Source organism: Vombatus ursinus, unplaced genomic scaffold, assembly GCF_900497805.2.
Source record: "Vombatus ursinus unplaced genomic scaffold, bare-nosed wombat genome assembly UNPS02014945.1, whole genome shotgun sequence".
Taxonomy (NCBI): domain Eukaryota; kingdom Metazoa; phylum Chordata; class Mammalia; order Diprotodontia; family Vombatidae; genus Vombatus; species Vombatus ursinus.
In genome coordinates this window covers 16,454,417-16,474,042 of record NW_020954723.1, presented here as the reverse complement: position 1 = coordinate 16,474,042, position 19,626 = coordinate 16,454,417, and the positions used below count along the sequence as shown (strand labels likewise).

General features: G+C 37.6%; 1 protein-coding gene across 1 annotated transcript in view; it reads left to right on the top strand.

Moving 5' to 3' along the window:
* The first annotated feature begins 428 nt into the window (after positions 1-428).
* Positions 429-19,626, top strand: part of TSHR (thyroid stimulating hormone receptor) — a 182,143-nt gene continuing 162,945 nt past the window's right edge. Inside the window, exon 1 of the mRNA XM_027844908.1 lies at positions 429-598. Within this exon, the coding sequence (XP_027700709.1) occupies positions 429-598 (170 nt within the window). The remainder of the gene's footprint in view (positions 599-19,626) is intronic.

The window sequence follows — 19,626 nt, the reverse complement described above, 5'->3', positions numbered from 1 at the left end:
ATGAAGAGCAAGACGAAGAACAAGGAAAAGAGAAGAGCCTTGGTTTGTAGATAGATAGTAGAGGAGTTTGAAAAGAGGGACGAGTGACAGCTGGAAAAAGAGCAAGGGATGTTGAAAGCCAGGAGGAGGATATTGGAGCCTGTGTGGGAGATTAAGGGCCAGTGAGAAGAGTGAGGAGTGGTGGTGCTTGGGGGTCTATAGGAGAGGAAGTACGAAGTCTTTAGTTTAAGAAACTAGGGGGGCGGAATCCTAAGAATAGCTACCTCCTCACCTCTTTGGTGGTGAGAAGGGAGGCTCACTGCCTTTCCAGCGACCTCTTCCTCAACGCTTCTCCCTCCTCTTCCTCCTCCTTCCCTCTCCACGCTGTCTACTTTCTCATTCAGCTGCAGAAGAGCAGTGGGATGAAGAAATAGAGGCAGTAGTGGAAAATGGGCAAGTCCCAGCTGTCGCTCCTGGTGCTGCTGCTGGTTTTGCGGACAATCCTGGAAGGCAAGCAGCGCCCTTCCCCGCTCTGCGAGTACTACCAGGAGGGTGACTTTCGAGTTACCTGCAAGGATATCCACTTCATTCCCAGCCTCCCTCAGAATACTCAGACACTGTGAGTACTTGGGACATGGGGAGGAGGACAATTCTGGTATTTAGGAACAACTGAAAAGAATGAGGAATAGTGGAAAGACCATTCTCCAATAGGACTAATCAGAAACAAGGCTGGGGAATCTGTTATAGAGGGGTCAAATGAGGAAGGGGATTGTCAAAACCCAAGCACCCAAGCTTAACCAGTCTATTGACTTTCAAAATTGTGCTTGAACACTCCAAACAAATGAATCCTAGAGAAACACCCAATACTCAAAGAATGTCAAACTATCCATAGACTTTGTTAAAAGTAATGTTGACACCTTAGTTTCCAGGTTTGTGGTTTGGTTATCAGCAATAGAATACAAGGTAAAGTATTGTTTAAGTGGAAATAGAAACGTGCTTTCTAATGATGTGGGGTTTTACCTGCTCTCAATCCTGATTTTTGGTTGTACTAGCTTCCATATTTTATTGTACCAAATAATGTTTAATGAATAAATTCCAACAATTTTCTTTGGGAGACTATTGTTAATGGATCTTTAATTTGTGTGTGTGTGTGTGTGTGTGTGTGTGTGTGTGTGTGTGTGTATGAAGATGGAAACCTGTTGTTTAGCAGAGAATGCTTTGTAATGCCAAAAAAAGATGTGTCCACTAAGCGTCTACACTTAAATCTTTTCATGGTTCAGGTTACAGGTTGCTTTAAAGTTCCAAAGACATGAAATGGGGGGAAAATGCATCTGGTACCCATATGTAAGAAATTACTGAATTAGAAACATGATGATAGACATATTTAATCTGTTTGGAAAATTTCCAGCAGTTCTTTGACAGGAGTTCAAAACAATGAATAAAAATGTTGAAATGTTACATGGAGACTAGTCCTTGGAAACAGAAGGGTCTAACAGTTAAAAAAAAAACCCACCGATTTCTAAAATTGGTTTGAATTCAATGTTTTGTGTTGGGGGAAAATATAAAAAAACAAACAATATAAGGTCAAGTAATAAAGCTAGTCAGAGAAATTTACACAAAAGTTTCTATTGAAAAATTTTCTCCATAAAGATCATGAGTTTGTGGTTGCTTTAATATTTTAGTTGCCTAACAGTAAAGGTTAATTACTATTAGAAAATTTTCTAAAAATCGAGGTGTTTGACCATTTGACTACAGGACTGACTTTCTGTGCTTTGAATATGAAGCTATTTTGATAGATTTTAATTCTCAATTAGTATTTTAAGGAGGAATTTGCCATAACTAAAATGGTAAATTTTCTGTATATTGAGGTCCCAACAGTGCTGGAACTGAAGGAAAAAAAGGTGGTTGCTTAGGGTGTGACAGTGAAGAGTCTGTAACAAGGTACATGTTTTAATAATACTGTGTATACACGTATACAAATACAGTTTTATAGTGAAAGTTATGTATAGAACACTAGCCCTGAAGCCAGGAGGGACTTAAATTCAAATTTTCCCCTAATGTTATGTGACCATAAACAAATTATTTAACTTTACTGATCCCGATTTTCCTAACTGGTAAAATGGAGCTAATAAAAACTGTACTGCATGCTTCATATGGGCTATAATTAGGATCAAATAAGGCAATTCAGGATGTCCTGAAAGTCTTTTGTTGTTATTCAGTCATTTCAGGCTATCCAACTCTTTGTGACTCCATTTGGGGATTTCTTGACAAAGATACTAGAATGATTTGCCATATCTATCTCCAGCTCATTTAACAGATGAGGAAACTGAGGCAAACAGGCTTAAGTGACTTGCCCAGGATCACAAAAGTCTTGGTCAGAGCTTAAAGTTTGAAATTGCACTAAGATTTTTGGGATAGCCAATATATGTAAGGCACTTTGCAAACCTTAAAGTGCTGTATGTAGGGTAGTTATTATTTCATATCAGAAAATTCTATTCTTCTTAATACATAGGTATTTATTTTGTGATCAGTCAACTCATATGTTATGGTGAATCATCATCATTATTATAACTGACATTTAAAGATTTGTAAAGCACTCTATAACCATTACATTATTTGAGTCACACAATGACTCTGTGAGAAAGACATCCCAGGTATTTCTCTCATTCTACAGAAGAGAAAACTGAGGCTTAAAGATGTTTAGTGGTTTGTCCATGGCCACACAACTAGCGAAAGTCAGAGGTGGATTTGAATCCACATCTTTCTGACTCTATTCATTCAAATCTAGACTAGACAATAACACATAAAGGGTATGATCAAATTTAGCCAAAGCTTCCAAGTGACTTCATCAAACACTAGTGTTACAAGCACTTGATATGTGGTTAGGAGATAATTAGGGCAATGTTTTTTGGTGGGTTGTTTTTTTTAATGTTATCAGTCCAATAAGATTTTTTTAAATTTAATTTATTTATTTTTAGTTTTCAACATTCACTTCCATAATATTTTGAGTTTTAAATTTTCTCCCCCTCCAAATCCCTCCCCCCAAGACAGCGTACAATCTGATATAGGCTCTACATATACATTCACGTTAAGCATATTTTCGCATTTAGAACTAATGGCAGGAACCACGAGAATGAAGCAATAAAACAAAATAACAAAGGAAAAGAAGAGCAAATTTTATGCTTCCACATACATTCAGACTCCATATTTCTTTCCCTGGGTGTGGATAGCAATTTTCATCATGACTCTTTTGGAGTTGTCTTAGATTCTTGCGTTCCTGTGAAGAGCCAAGTCTATCAAAGTCAGTCATCCCATAATGTGGTTGTTACTGTGTACAATGTTCTCTTGGTTCTGCTCACTTCATTCAGCATCAGACCATACAAGTCTTTCCAGGTTTTTCTGAAGTCAATCTGCTCATCATTTCTTATAGCACAATAGTATTCCATTACATTCATATACCACAACTTGTTCAGCCATTCCCCATTTGATGAGCATCCCTTCAATTTCCAATTCTTTGCCACCACAAAAAGAGCTGCTATAACTATTTTTGTACATCTGGGTCCTTTTCCCATTTTTATGATCTCTTTGGGATACAGCCCTAGAAGTGGTATTGCTAGGTCAATGGGTATGCACAATTTTATAGCCCTTTGGGCATGTCCCAAATTGCTCTCCAAAATGGTGGATCATTTTACAACTCCACCAACAATGTATTAGTGTTCCAATGTATTAGTGTTCCAATTTTTCCATACCTTCTCCAACATTTATTATTGTCCTGTTTTGTCATGTTAGTCAATCTGGCAGGTGTGATGTGGTACCTCAGAGTCGTTTTGATTTGCATTTCTCTAATCAATAGTGAATTAGAACATTTTTTCACATGACTATAGATAGTTTTAGTTTCTTCCTCTGAAAACTGCCTATTCATATCCTTTGACCATTTGTCAATTGGGGATCCAATAAAATTTTTGCTAGCTCTGAAGTTTTCTCCAATAATACCATTAAGAGAAGTAAACTTCATTGTCTTGAGGACAAATAGGACAAACTTTATTGTCTTGAGGACAAAAATACAGCACATCCTTGGGAGTTTGTTCTCTGAAGATTCAGATTTTAAATATTTTAGACATGTCCTTAAAGGTCTGGGTCCTCTAGCTGCATATAAGTAGATATCCCATTGCTAATATGGATATCGGGGTGGAGTTTGAAAGTGGTAGCTGATGATCTACAACGATCAGAAGCAATAAGGGATTTATGTTTTAGTTTAAATAAATGAAGACCCAACAATTCAGTTCAACAAACAATTAAGTCTACATTGTGCTAGATGACATGTGTAATAATAGGAATGGTGGTGCATTCTAGTTAAAGTGCTGATTCTTCTCTATCCTATGTCACCTAAAAGGGAAATAACTTTTTCTGCTGCCTGTTCTCAATGCCTGTTCTCTGCCTGCTTATAATCAAATTAAAATTAGTTCACATTTTGGGGAGAAATTTAGACAAGAATTTACCTCTTCTGAATCAGTGGGGTTTACTCTATTTGAATTTTTTAATCAGTATTTTTAAGTCATATTTTCCTGCCCAAATTATTTTAGATCACATATATCAAAGATAACAGAGAAAAGAGATTTTTATGAGCCTTACATCCTTGTGTTTCCCCTAATAATGTGCTTCAGAGATACTGGAAACTCTTTTTGGTACTGTGGGTCATTGCACTGTGAGCTCAATGAATGTCTACAGATCTAGAATCAGCAGCAGATATAGAAGGTAGATTAAAACATAAATTCCAGCATAGAGTGGACTCAAGTACTCTAGCCTGGAGCAGTAAAATCTACTCTCTAGAGCTCTTCATAACACAAAATAGTTTTGAAGAGTTGAGGAGAGGAGCTGGAAATCCCAGACCTGGGACAAGATCCTGATTGTTCAAACTACCCCCAAATAGGCCAAGTGTCTAATAATAATAATAATAATAATAGTCCAATATTTCAATGGATCTTTGATCTTCTTGATATTGGTCCTCCCTTAAACCCAGCTAATGCCTTTTCATGCTATAGGTCTTGCTCTAGTGTAGGGGTTCTTAATCTAAGGTCTGAGAATTTTTTTTAATTGATAAGTATATTTTGATATAATTGGTTTCCTTATAATCCTATGTATTTCATTTTATGCATTTAAAAACATTATTCAGAGAAGGGATCCCTAGGCTTTGGTAGAATACCATAACATCCATTATATTCCCCCCCAAAAGGTTAAAAATCCCTGCTTCTAGGTGTTTTAACAGGCTGAGAGTACTAGCAGAACATAACATTTTGGCTGTCCCATTTATTATCTCTCAGTCTTGCTACACAACCAGTCCACCTCACTTTTATACCATTTCTTGTGTACATATCCTTTTACCCAGGAATAAGCTTAGCATCTATGCAGATAGGATATATTTGGGGAGGGATGGGGAGTGCAATTAGGTGGCACAGTAGATAGGGCTCTGGGCCTAGAGTCAGATACTTACTAGCTGTGTGACCCTGGGCAAGTCACTTAACCCTGTTTGCCTCAGTTTACTTTTCTGTTAAATGAGCTGGAGAAGGAAATGGCAAACCACTCCGGTATTTTTGCCAAGAAAACCCCAAATGGGGTCATGAAGAGTCAGACACAAAGGACTGAAAGGACTGAACAACAACGTTTATGCAAAATTAGTATTCAGTTGAACAATGAAAGGTTGAACTAATCCTTTAAATGTTTCAAATATACTAAGTATTTGGCATTTCACAGAAAAACTATTTAGAATATTGATTTTTTCACTTTCATCTAGGTATTTTGACAACCCTGCATTCAGGGAATTTTATCTCATTTCTTGTTTATAGGGAGTCAAAAATAGGGCTGGCATCATAACCTGGGATTTCCCTTTTAAATAAGATAGGATGGAGAGGAACCAGCATGCTAGCCAGGCTCCTCCTTATTATCTTCCTTTCTTCCTTCTTCTAATAATAGTATGTCCATTTGTGGTTTGCAAAGCACTTTATGTATGTAAACTCACTTTATACTTCTAACAATCTTGGGAGATAGGTGCTATTATTATCCCCATTTTACTAATGAAGAAACTGAGAGACAGAGGTTAAGTGACTTGCTAAGAGCCACACAGCTAGTAAGTGTCCGAGACAAGTTTCAAACTCAAGTCCTCCTGATTTCAACTCCCATGCTTTATCCACTGGGTCACCTAACTGCTTATCTTCTCTTTCCCTATCTTCCTACATAGCTTCCCTTCTACTATTCTCCCTGGTTTTCTCTTTATATATACTATCAAATGACAGCCACAAATCACATGAAAGGAAAGAGGTGCTTTTCAAAAAGGACCTAGAATCCACTTTCTGGAAATATTATGCATGGGAGGTTATATTCTGAAAAGAGGTGGAGTCTGTAAAAGATCCATGATTATCCTCTCCAATTTCCATAAGAATGCCTAGAGTGTGGTCCATGTTGGCCAGCCCACTCTTTGGGGATATTCCCATTGACACTTCCTATCTGCCTATTGAACTCCTTCTCTTTCTTTAAGGGCCAACTAAGATGCTACTTTGTCCATAAAATGTGAATAGATTCCTGTCTCTCCCTGACCCTACCCAACCCCCCACCAAGAAAGGGATCTCCCTGTCTTCAGTTTGCTTGAGACGACTTTATTTCATTTCTTCATTCTGTGGATTTAATAAAGTATGCAGATTGTCTGGTTGTTGTTCAGTGGTGTCAGATTCTTGGTGACCCAGTGGACCATTAGCACACCAATACTATCCATGAGGTTTTCATAGCAAAGATACTGAAATGGTTTGTCATTTCCTTATCCTGTGGATTAAAGCAAACAGGTTAAGTGACTTGGCCAGGGTCACACAGCTAGTAAGTGTCTGAGGCCACATTTGAACTCAGGTCTTCCTGACTCCAGGCCCAGCACTCTATTCACTGAACCACCTAGTTGCCTCCAGGTTATCCAGTGATTATCCCCAACTCTCCCTACATCACTGTCTTATCTTATTTTCATGTAACAGGAAATATATCTGATGATTCTTTATGCCACTTTTGTAGAATTCTTCATTGGTGGTATATTGCAGGCCCCTCATGTCCACCGTGCTCTTCTCCATTGCCCTTTAGGTGACTCACAATTTTAATTCCTCTCAAACTGTAATATTCCATGACTTACAGTAAGTCAAGAAGCATTTATTAAAACACTTAGTATGTACCAGGTACTGTGCTAAGGTATGAGAACACAAATATATAAGCAGAAAGACAGTCCTTACCCTCAAGGAGCTTACATTGTAATGGGAGAAGATAGCATATATATGGGAAGCTGAAAGGAGGTACCCAAGTGGGAGCATGGTGGAGAAAATCTGTCTTGAGAATCAGGAGTGGAGCCTAGAGAGGAATGAAGACATATCTGGCTTAGTCTCCTTCTTTGAAAAGGGTGTGGGTTGCCCATGTGGACACATGGGTCTGTCTAGATGTGGTCACAGGGAGGTATGACAAATATCTCTAGTCTCTTTTACCCACTCCCCTCTGAGGGAGATTTTGATTCTTTCCAAGAAAGAAGTGTTGCAATGTAGGGGTGCTGGGAACCCTGAAATTCAAGGACAAAAGGCATGGGTCTGCCTCAAAATAATTGAACCCCTCAAGCCTTCTTTCAGTCAGAGACAAAGTTCATTGTGTTGCCAATAGAAGCAGGTGGGATTTTAAGAATCTGTGCATTCCATAGACAAGACTGACCTCTTTTTATAGTGAAAAAGATTGTGGGAAGATTTGGATGGGATCAAGGAGTGGCCAATAGCTGGAGGTAACAGAGAAGGGATCTAGATGGGATTAAAGGTGGGAAATAGCCTAGGGTAGTGCAGAGGTAATGGACAATGAAGGGCTAGGCTGGGTCAGAGGTAACAGAGAATTGAAGGCTGGGTCTGGGTCAGAGCCACAATGAAAGGACAGTTGAAAGGATTATTGAGTATGTAGGTAAGGATGTATGTGGAGAGAGAGAGAGAGACAGAGAGGGAGAGAGAGAGAGAGAGAGAGAGAGAGAGAGAGAGAGAGAGAGAGAGAGATCCTCATTTCACCAAAAGGGAAATTACTCAAATTCTCAGTGTGCTAAGGTAGAGTTAGGGACATAATTGAGGTGCTGGCTCTCCATATTTACCTAAAGAATGAATTAGATTTTTAAAATATACTGATAGGTTTCGTGGCATTTTTTCCATCTTCCTCTTTTTCTTTTAATAAAAAATATTTAAGGGACAGCTCTCTGGGATGGAGAGGGAGAAAATACAAGTAGAAATTTGGTCAATGTGAAAAAAAGATCAATAAAATCTATTAAAAATGTAAAAGAATGAGCCAATTACATTTTTTTATTATGTCAGTGAACTTGGTTTAAATGATTTTTTTAAAAAGTTTGAGTTATTATACTGAAATGACCAATTAATTGTTTCAGAGTCGTGTAGTTTTAGCCTGAGTATATAAGTAATTAATTTTAGAGTTTTGCATGACTTTTGGCAGATTTTTGGGGGGGAAATGAGAAAAATGGATGAGAGATAACAACTGATACAGTTATAGTTCAACTATTATCTAGATAGCTAGCAACAGGAAAGGATTTTCTTTGTATTTTTATTTGAAGGTTTATGAAAAGATACCTTAATAATGGCAGGAATTTTTTTTAATAGAATTGTGATGATTACCTTATATTTGTCCCATGCCTTAAATAAGTACTTCATACATATCACTAAATATGAACTGTTTTTCAGGTTAGTAGTTCAAAAATTTGATTTTTATAAAGTGTTTTGTGAACCACGTCCAGTGTTAAGTTCTGTGGTGCTAACCTATTTCTATTAACTCATGTCTATGTGCTTTTAGGGTTTGAGTCTAGATACTTGTAAGGTATAACTCAAAGCCTGAAGAATTTGAAACAAAGTTTTGAAAGAAAGAGCAAAACATCAAAATTTCTACTTAAGGTTTTTTGTCATTCCATCTTTCCTTCTCCCCCCCCCTTTTTTTCCCATGGGAGGTTGAAAGAATCTTGGGGTTGAGAATGTTGTTGTTGTTCAGTCATGTTTGACTCTTCATGACCCCATTGGGAATTTTCTTGGCAAATATGCTGGAATGGTTTGCTATTTCCTTCTCCAGCTCATTTTATAGATGAGAAAACTGAGGCAAACAGAATTAAGTGACTTGCTCAGGGTCACACAGCTAGTAACTGTCTGAGAGCAGATTTGAATTCAGGAAGATGTCTTCCTGACTCCAGGCCTGGCACTCTGTCCATTGGGCCGGTTTAGAAAACAAGGTACTAATAAGAGAGGGAAAAGGTGAAACCCTAACATCCCTTTGAAGTTGGTTGGGGAGGAGGAATCCTCTAAAATGATGCTGAGTGGGTAAAGTTTGGTAATTAGATATTAAGGAGAGAGTTAACAAAAGTTTCTAACATTCTGTCAGATAAGAGCTTCAAACATTAATAGACTGAATGACTAAGAATGTCATTTAGATGACTAACTGTTGAGTTGCAAAGAACTTTGCACCTAGGAGTAAGACTTTCTTTTGGAGAGGAAAGACCTATCACAACCAATGTTCTTCCAACTGAAAATGCTCCTCATGCAGAGAAAAAAGCTGGTAAGGATTTTTCCTTATTGCAATGACTAGTGTGTGAGGGATTTGACTTTCAAAAAAAAAAACAACAACAACAACCCTGTAGCCTCTCAGCCATAAGCTAAAAGAGAGATGGCATGGCCCACTTTTCCTCTTATGAGGAAGAAGTTGTACCTCATCCGAAAATTCTAACTGAAACCACAAGTGGGAAGCAGAGAAAAGGGAGGAAGGAAACAAGCATGTAAGTGCCTACTATGTGCCAGGCACATGCTAAGTACTTCACAAATATTATCTCATTTGATCCTCACAATAAACCCATGAGGTAAATATTATTATCCTCACTCATTTTATGGTTAAGGAAACTGAGGCTGACAGAGGTTGTGACTTGCCCAAGGTCACACAGCCAGTAAGTGTCTGAGTTCAGATTTGAACTCAAGTCTTCCTGACTGGAGGAGAGTCTAGCACTCTATTCACTAGGCCAGTAAATTAGCTACCTTTGCAGCCTCACAATCTTGTGCCCAGTGGTGCCAAACATGGCAGAAACCATCTGTGACCTTAGATCAACAGAACCCTGTCCATTAATGACCACACAACATGGGGCACCACCTCACATAAACTATATACCATGCCCACAATCCAGCAGAGACCACATACCTGACAGAGAACCTCACCAAAAGATACCCGTAGTTCTGTAGGATTAGAAGAGTATTACCCCTCCACATGTGTGCCCTACTCACACATACTCCCTGGAGTCAGGAAGACTGGAGTTCAACTATGGCTTCAGATATTAGATATGTGACCCTAGTCAGGTCACTTAATCTATTAGTCTGAGTTCTGTCATCTGTAAAATGGGGATCACAATAGCATCTTTCTCCCAGGATTATTGTGAGGATCAAATTAAATAATTATATTATTAAATTATATTCTTAAATAATTATAAAGCATTTAGCACAGTCCCTGATACATAAACCCTACATAAATGTTAGCTGCTATTATTATTAAATAGCTCCATGTCTTCCCCATCCTTAAAAAACAAACCCTTACTTGATCTATATTCATACCTATATCCCACCTATATCCATACCCTATCTAGATCCATAGCTATTGTTCTTTATCTCTCTTTCCTTTCATGGGTAAATTACTTGAGGAAGTCATCTACAATAAGTCCCTCCACTACAGCTCCTTCACTGAAGGCTTTTGTCCCTCAGTCTGATGACTGACTTGTGTAAGAGCTTTCGTTTTTCTCTATGATGTGTAGTAGAAATACCTCTGGGCTTTAAGCAATAAGAACACTGGTCAAGCCCAATCTTGATAGCACCCCCAGTTGAAGTTGGAAGCTGGAAGTAATAAGAAATTCTATACTCCTGTGTGAAGTGCACATGGCAGTGAACACCAGCAACTATGGAGCTAGTGAAACAATATCAAGCAATGTTTAACAGAAACTGAATGTCTAATAGAAACTATTCTTCTAACAGAGACTACATTCCCATCAAAGACTATGTATCCAGTAGAGACTGGATGCCTCATGAGAACCAGTGGGAATAAAACAAAACAAAATCCCAAAACATTCTTCCTTTCATATCAAGCAAGAGTATACTTTGCAGTTGCTTTTTCCTCACTCTTATTCTAAAACAGTAACAGATCCAAGATTCTGTGAGATTTGTCTTGATTTTAAGCCTTGGTATGTTTATTACATCAATTTGTAAAGGGCAGAAATCCAAGCAGTGACCAGGCAAACAGCTGTTCAGTTTGAAGATTATAAGTTTGATTGAGAGAACAAGGCACTTGCCAAATTTTTGTTGTTTTTAAAAATAATTTCCTAGCTTCTTGTAGGGATCTTTCTCCCCCATGAAGTTGTCATCACTACAGTGAAGAGACTAGGAATCAAATAGGAATCTGTCCCAAAAGATCCCACAAAATTTCTGCCAAAAACATATCTGCACTGTGTCAAAATTTGGCTGAAAAATCTGGCAGGGTTTCCTGACTTCCCAGATCCCTGTATCAAATGCTGGCTGGCCTTCCCATAGAGCATAATGAGGTTGCCATTTCACAAGCATTCCTAGTGCTTGGAATCCAAGAAAGCAAAGCCAACAATTCTGAAATGTACCACATGAAACGCAAAAGAATTCCATAAAACCCTGGCCCCTACAGGTTTCTGTGATGATGGAAGGTGTTTAATGTAGAAGAAATCACCTCTATGGAAAAGAAACCAGGCAGTTCAAGGGTAAACAATGTAGTTGCCAAATGTAGTATAGTTTTGAGTTTTGTTTTCTTCTTTTAAGTTGTATCTAGATCAGGTAAAAAAAAAAAGTGGCTTCCTTCTTTATCCTGGGAAGGGAGGAAATTGCGGGAAAGGAAAACCAGATGCTTGAGGCCACAGAGAGTAAACTGCTCCTAGTTTGTGCACTGCTTACTTGGAACTCACTCTTTTACTACTATGTGAGTGGCAATTATATTTGTTGCTTTAGCTCTGCAGTGCAAGTCAGGTGACTTTAATTCTAGTGTAGTCTGATTCATCATATGACCTTGGGCAAGTCATTACATTTTTTTTTTAAATTCACAAAATGGTCATACAATTGTTTTCCCCTATCTTTGTGACAGGGCTATAGTGAAGAGAGAGAACTTTTAGTTCTTCAGAGAAAAAGGTGACTTCAAACTCAAAGCTGTAGGAAATTTTCTGCTGTCCAGTATGGTTGGAAAAAAGCTGGATTCTGGCTAATCTGATATTCTATTCAAATTCATTAAACAAATAATGCAAGTTTACAGAACTCCTTAAGGTTTTTAAAGTACTTCACAAATATTTATTAAGCATCTACTATGTATTAAGTTCTAAATAGAGGAGTTGCCATAAGTGGAATACCACATTTTACTTAAATAAAGCACAGTAAAGTTTGCCGGTTGAAAGGAATAGATAGAAAGCTGGCCTTTGAATCAGGAGGAAATAAGGTTTTTTGTTAAGCATCTACTATGTGCCAGGCACTGTGCTATGCACTTTATAAATATCTCTTTTCATCCTCACAAAACCCTAGGAGGCAGGTGCTATCATGACCTTCATTTTGCCAATGAGGAAACTGAGGCACACAGAGGTTAAGTGACTTGCCAAGCATCACTCAACTAGTTAGTGCATGAGGCTGGATTTGAATTCAGGCAGGTCTTCCTGATTCCAGGCCCAGGGGTCTATTCATTGCACCATCTGTTTGCCTCTAAGACTTGGGTTCAATTCCTTCCTTTAGTACACAATGGCTATGACTCTGGGCAAATTACCTAACCCTCTGGTGCCCAAGCAAATTTCTAAGGCAACCCTGTAAGTTGCTGAGAAGGTGTTGATCCCTATTGATAAACACCTCACAAGAATCTCCTTTATACCTCCTATGCTCATCATCATTATCTTTAACAACGATAATTTACCATTGAAACATTACTAAATATTTTGGCTGGTTCAGAAGGCAATGAACATTTTTATAGAGCTTTAGTGTCTTCATCAAGAATGTTAAATATCATTGTATATACCATGAGTAAGTGTTGTTTAACAGAAATTTCCACTTAATAGAATGCTTTATAAAAGAGGGAGTACAGCAAGCCTGTCTGTAGAAAAATCTTATCAGGTTTGTTATTGTTGTTTGTTCTTCATTCTTGAAGAGGACCATGACATCAGAAAGGTGATGGTGTGACTTGCAGGTAAATTGGATTTAAATGAGAGAGAGCTGTGGAAAGTCACCAGCTTCACTTTCTCTTCTGGAGCCATCTGTGTCCAGTGGCAAGATAGGGATCAGGATGACTGGAATTGACCCTGGATGCAGTGGGAGACCTTTGTCTTTTTAGGCTAAGGTCTTTCTCAGGTCTCAGTCTGACTGAGGCAACATCCATTCAGTGATTAAGGCTAGGTAAAAAATGAGGCAAAGAATAACCTCTTTCACCTAGTCAAAAAAAGAGTCAATTTGGGAGGGGAAGAGTAGTGTTGGTAGAGTTGTGAACTGATCCAACCATCCTGGAGAACAATTTGGACCTATGTCCAAAGGATTATAAAACTGAGCATACCCTTTGATCCAGCAATACCATTGCTAGGTCTATATCCCAAAGACATATGAAAAAGGGAAAAGGACCTATCTGTACAAAAATATTTATAGCAGCTCTTTTTTGTGGTGGCTAAGAATTGGAAATTGAGGGAATGCCCATCAATTGTGGAAAGGCTGGACAAGTTGTGGTATATGATTGTAATGGAATATTACTGTGTTATAAGAAATGATAAGCAGGATGATTTAAAAAAAAACCTAAAAAGACTTACTTGAGCTAATGCATAGTGAAGTGAATGGAACAAGGAGAACATTGTGCAAAGTAACAGCAATAATTTAAGGATGATCAACTGTGAATGACTTAGCTATTCGCAGCAATATGATGATCCAAGACAATCTCAAAGGACTAATGGTGAGGCATAATATCTGCCTCCAGAGAGAGAACTAATGTTGATTGGCTGGAGCATACTATTTTTCACTTTCTTTCTTTCATTTTTTTCTTTTATCTGAATCTTCCTATATAAAATAACTATTATGGAAAGTTTTACATAACTACAAAACAATTTTTTTTTCATTATTGTTTTTCAACAACTCAAAAAAATATTTCTAAGTTCTCTGACTTTGTAATTGAGTATGCTCCTTCAGGACAGAACAAAACTTTCCTATATAGTTATAAGGTCTTCATGAGCTGCCATGGCCAAAAAGTGAATTCCTCACCTGGTTGAGAACTGTCCTGCAATGAACCTCAGTACTTCACTAGTTTAGTCCTCTGATGACAGACCTCACTTTAAGAAGCACTTAAAGTGCTTCTAATTTAGTAGGGCCTGTTAGAGCTTACGCTGCACTGGCAAAGTCTTTGAAGACACATGGCTACCTCTGCACCACTATGGGTCATTGGAAGCTAATGCACAAAATAATATTTGGGTTTACACACCTAACTTACCTTTCTTTGGTACTATGCTTCATCTTTATCACCATGCTATTAACAACAAGCTATATACCATATAGTAAGTTTAACATTTCTTGAAGCAAAATTTACAGAATTTATAGGTTTATCAACAGCTGGTTGATGCTACTTCCAATGTGTCATATCATATCATGTCATATCATATCATATCAAATGGCAGCTGGTGGGAGTAATGGCAGCCTGTCATCCTATCCATTGGATATAGTAGTGGCAGCAACCAGGCCAGGCCTTAGTTGTATCATCTGCTAGCTGTCATGGCCTTCTCCTCAGTAGGAGCTGGGAGCTTTGGGAGCAGCAGAATTGGTGATGCACTGTGAATCTCTCCTTGTCAATTTTCCAATTGACAAAGCCTGTGACAAAGGAGGTCTTCCTCTTCGACAACAAAGTGTAGGCATTTATAAATGAGTTCACAACGCATCCATTTACCTTTCTGCTGAACTCTCCAGACCCTTGAGCCTTATTATCCATCCTATTGCTGCATCCCGAGGACCAATGGTCTTTGCCATCTAATCTGTAGTCGAACCCTCCTCTCTGTATTTTCTTCTTTATTATTATCTGAACTCATGTTTGTCTTGACTTTTGTCTTGCCCTTGGACTTGGATGACTCTGGAGGAGAGAGTGAGGCTGGTGACTTTTTGAAGCTCTGCTTCACTTAAATCCAATTCACCCAGGTCAAGACATCACCTGTGTAATCTGACTGGTCGAGTACAAAGGATGAACAATAAAAACAACAGCTTCATGGAGAATAGAGACTGTCTCACTTTTCTGTTTCTATCCCCAGTGCTTAGCACACAGAATAAGTGCTTAATAAATACTTATTCTTCAAATCACTAAGTCACAAATAATCTAATAATAAGGAAGAAGGAACTTGATGCACTGGAAATAGCGGGGATGCCCATCAATTGGGGAATGGCTGAACAAGTTGTGGTATATGATTGTGATGGAATACTACTGTGCTATAAGAAATGATGAGCGTGATGATCTTAGCAAAAGAAGGATAGACTTGCACAAAATAATGAAGAGTGAAATGAGCAGAACCAAGAGAACATTGTATACAGTAATAGGAAAAGGAAATAATTCTGTGGTAAGGAGACCTAAAAGAAGTATTCATTTTCTTTCATCATGTAAGTTAGGTCAACAAGCATATATTAAGTACTTTCTTTGTGCCAGGCAGTAGGATACAAATGGAAGCAAAAAGAAACAGTCCTTGCCCTCAAGGAAATTATATTCTAATGAGAGAAACACCATATTCAAATCAATTCAATAAACATTTATTAAGTGCCTACAGTGAATCATGCACTGTGCTAAATGCTGGGTATATAAGTAAGCAAAAGAGAATTCCTGCCTTTAAGGGGTTTAAGATCTAATGGGGGGGAGCAGCTAGGTGGCTAGAGCACTGGCCCTGAAGTCAGGAGGACCTGAGTTCAAATTCAGCCTCAGACCAAACACTTAATACTTAACTAGCTGTGTGACCCTGGGCGAGTCACTTAACCTCAATTGCCTAAAAAAAAAAATTGGGGAAGGCAGCTGAAAAGCAAGGATGGGGGAGAGGAAAAGGTACTCAGCTTGGGGATGATGGTGGAGTCAAATCCAAAGAGTACAGCTGCTGAGAAATGACTAGACCAGGGTTGGGAAACCTGCAGCCTCGAGGTCACATGTGGCCCTCTAGGTCCTCAAGTGCAGTCATTTGACTGAATCCAAACTTTTGACTGAATCTTTTTAGGGGATTTGTTCTGTGAGATTTGGAGTCCTCTTTAAATGGAGGCATAGGAGTTTTTTGCTCTGCTCTTCAGAGCTCCAATCAGAATGACAAGAGGCTGAGGGTACTGATAAGGTATCAGTACCAAAGCTGATGCACTCTCTAAGACGCTGGGTTTCTTGGTGATGAGCTTTCCCTGGAGGCATGATGATGCTGGAGTCAAGAAGAGAGGCTGGGCTATGAGTCCTTTTTAAATGGAGGCTTATAATACCATATAACAGGAAGATGAAAAGGAGGAGGAAGGAAAGAAGTACCTGGCATGAAGGAGTTCCTGAGTCAAGAACACAGCCCAGAATAGAATGAGAATGAGAATAGAATAACAGAATAGAATAAGAGAGTGAACATAGCTGGCCTGAGTGTGGAGTGGGGGTGGGAGGTGGGGTTTAGTGCTTTCTTAAAATGAAAATTCTGGAAAGAAAGGACCAATCAGAGGAAGGAGTCACAGGAAGCTTCCAGCATTAGAAGACAACAGGGATCTTTCAGGGTGAAAAGGCTGCTGGACAATGGAGTTCATAATCTGGTATGTTTGTGAGATATCCATAAACTATAGAATTTTCTACATATTAAGCAGGTTTTTTTTTTCATTTTATCTAAACCCAAAGATATTTTTAAAAATTGTATGTTGCTTTTTTGGTCAATAAATCATGATATTTTCCCAAGCAATACCAAATGTGCACATAAACCAAAAGACATGAGCTTGTTCCAGGAGATGAGCTTTTTCTATGAAAAAGCTCCAGCATGCTCAGGGCTCCTACACTTTCATCTTATGCTCTTATCTAGATGCTAACACTTAACCAAAGCTGTAAACCACTGAACATAGCAAGGATCGCTGGAGTGTAGGAAGAAATACTTATTTTTCAAACAAGTGGCTACTTACAAAAAGCCTTGAGATTTTGGATACACTTCAAGAGCTCCTGCATATTTTTCTTTAGAGATTTTAGCTCAGAAGTTCAATAGCATAAGTTTGATTTAAGAAAAAGAAATTGGTTTCATCAAATAGCATCAAATTGAAAGCAATTAATGTTGATCTTTTTAGAAGCGTTTTGTTATTTTATTAACTCTACCACTACTTCTAAAATGCATTGTCTGTTTCATTTTTTTCCAAGTAAATTTTATTGACACCTTTAGTTTGTATAAAACAGTCAAGTCTGAAAACATATTTTGCCACCCCTCCCATAGCCCTGAATTAAAACTTCATTTGTAAAAAAGAAAAGCAGTTCATCAAATACACTCGGTAAATGAATTCAGGATAGCAGTGCATACAACATTCTGCCCTAGTAGTCCCCCACCTCTTTGCCTGGAAAAGGGATATTTGTTCTCGAGTCATTATTGTTTTTTCAATAACTCAAGGCTCGGTTTCCTTTTAGTGATCTTTTCATTTATCTTGTAATTACTGAGATTAATCAATGAACATTTATCAAGCACTTAATATGGGCCAGGCACTGTGCTTAGCACTGGGGATACAAAGAAAGACAAAATCCTCAAGAAGATCACATGTTAATGGAGGAAAACGACTTGCAAAAATAGTACATACAGTATATATTATTCAGGTTTCACTCTAAATCAGTTCATACAAATTTTCCCATAATTCTTGAATTCCTTGTATTCATCATTTCTATTTTTTAATATTTTTAAATTTTTTTACTTATTTTATTTTTAATTTGTGGAATAAAACCAGCATTTCCGTAACATAGTATAATTTTTTGAAAAAGATGATTGCACATGAAACAATGTACAACTTGCTATTCCTTTTAAATATATAATAAAGTTTTAAAGTAAATTTCTTTTTTCCTTTATTTTTCTTCCCTCCCCCTCCCCCTTTCCCTCTCCTAGAGACAGCTATCATTAGGCACAAATATGCATATGTATGTAAAGCCATTCTATACATCTATTTATCAATTCTTTCTTTCGATACAAATAGTGTCTTCCTTCATATGTCCTTTGTAGTTAATTTGGGTATTTATAATAGTCAAAGTGACATATTCACTCAAAGTTGTTCTTAAAACAATATTGCTGTTACTATATGCAACATTCTCTTGGTTCTGCTCATTTCACTCTTCATTGTTTTGTGCAAGACTGTCCTTATTTTGTAAGATCATCAAACTCATCATTTCTTGTAGAACACTATTATTTCATCACAATCATATACCACAACTTGTTCAGCCATTCCCCAACCGATAGGCATCCCTGCAATTTCCAGTTTTTTGCCACCACAAAGAGAGCTGCTATAAATATTTTAGAAGCCATAGGTTCTTTTCTTTTTTCCCTAACCATCTTTGGAAAGAGGCCAAGTAGTGGCATTGCTGGGTTGAAGTGTATAGCAGTTTAATAACTCTTTGGGTCTAATTCCAGATTGCTCTCCAAAATGGTTGGATCAGTCCACTATTCCACCAAAAATGATTTAGAGTCACACTTTTTCCACATCCCCTTCAACACTTGCTGCTTTTTCCTTCAATCATTTTAGGCAACCTGATAGGCATAAAATAACATCTCAAGGTTGTTTTAATTTGTGTTTCTCTAATCAATAATAATTTAAAGCATCTTTTCATATGCCTATAAATTGTTTTGATTTCTTTATTAAAAAACTGCTTATTCGTATCCTTTGACCATTTATCAATTGGAGAATGACTCGTATTCTTACAGAATCATTTCTATTTAAAAAAAAAACTATTTTATTACATCTATATACCACAGTTTATTCAGCCATTCCCCAATCAATGAATATTCATTTTGTTTCCAGTCCTTTGTTAGCAAGGTCTATTTAAAACATCAATGTAATATGTCTTTTGGTGGCCAGAGGTATTATTTTCTGGTCCTGATAGGATTCTATAGTGAGCAGAATTTTTAAATAAAGTAAATGAATGAAATTGCATTGTTTTTCATGCACACAATCCTGATCTGTACTGCAAGAACTAATTCCTTTAAAGACTAGGAAATGTATGCTTAGAATAGCTATAGCTATGCACTGTGGATAGGCAAATTAATTTCAATCTCATTGTGAAGCAGACCATGTAATTGTTTTATGTACCTCTAAAGCTTTAAAAAATACTTTTTCTCACATAGTAAAATGATCTGAACCTCATTGTAGGTAATTATTTTGAAAAATGAGTGTCTTCATAAATTGATAATTATCATTTACATATTTAAATAGCACCTCTCATCATAACACATTGTTGATTATATATTAAGTTGCACAAAAATATTCAGATGAGATTTCTGGGGAAAGATAAACATATATTTGAAAATCAAAAGAATACAATGTTAGGCTTCAGGTTCCCTCCCCTACAACCAGGCACCATGTCAGGCACCATGCTGAGAGCATGACTTGCCCA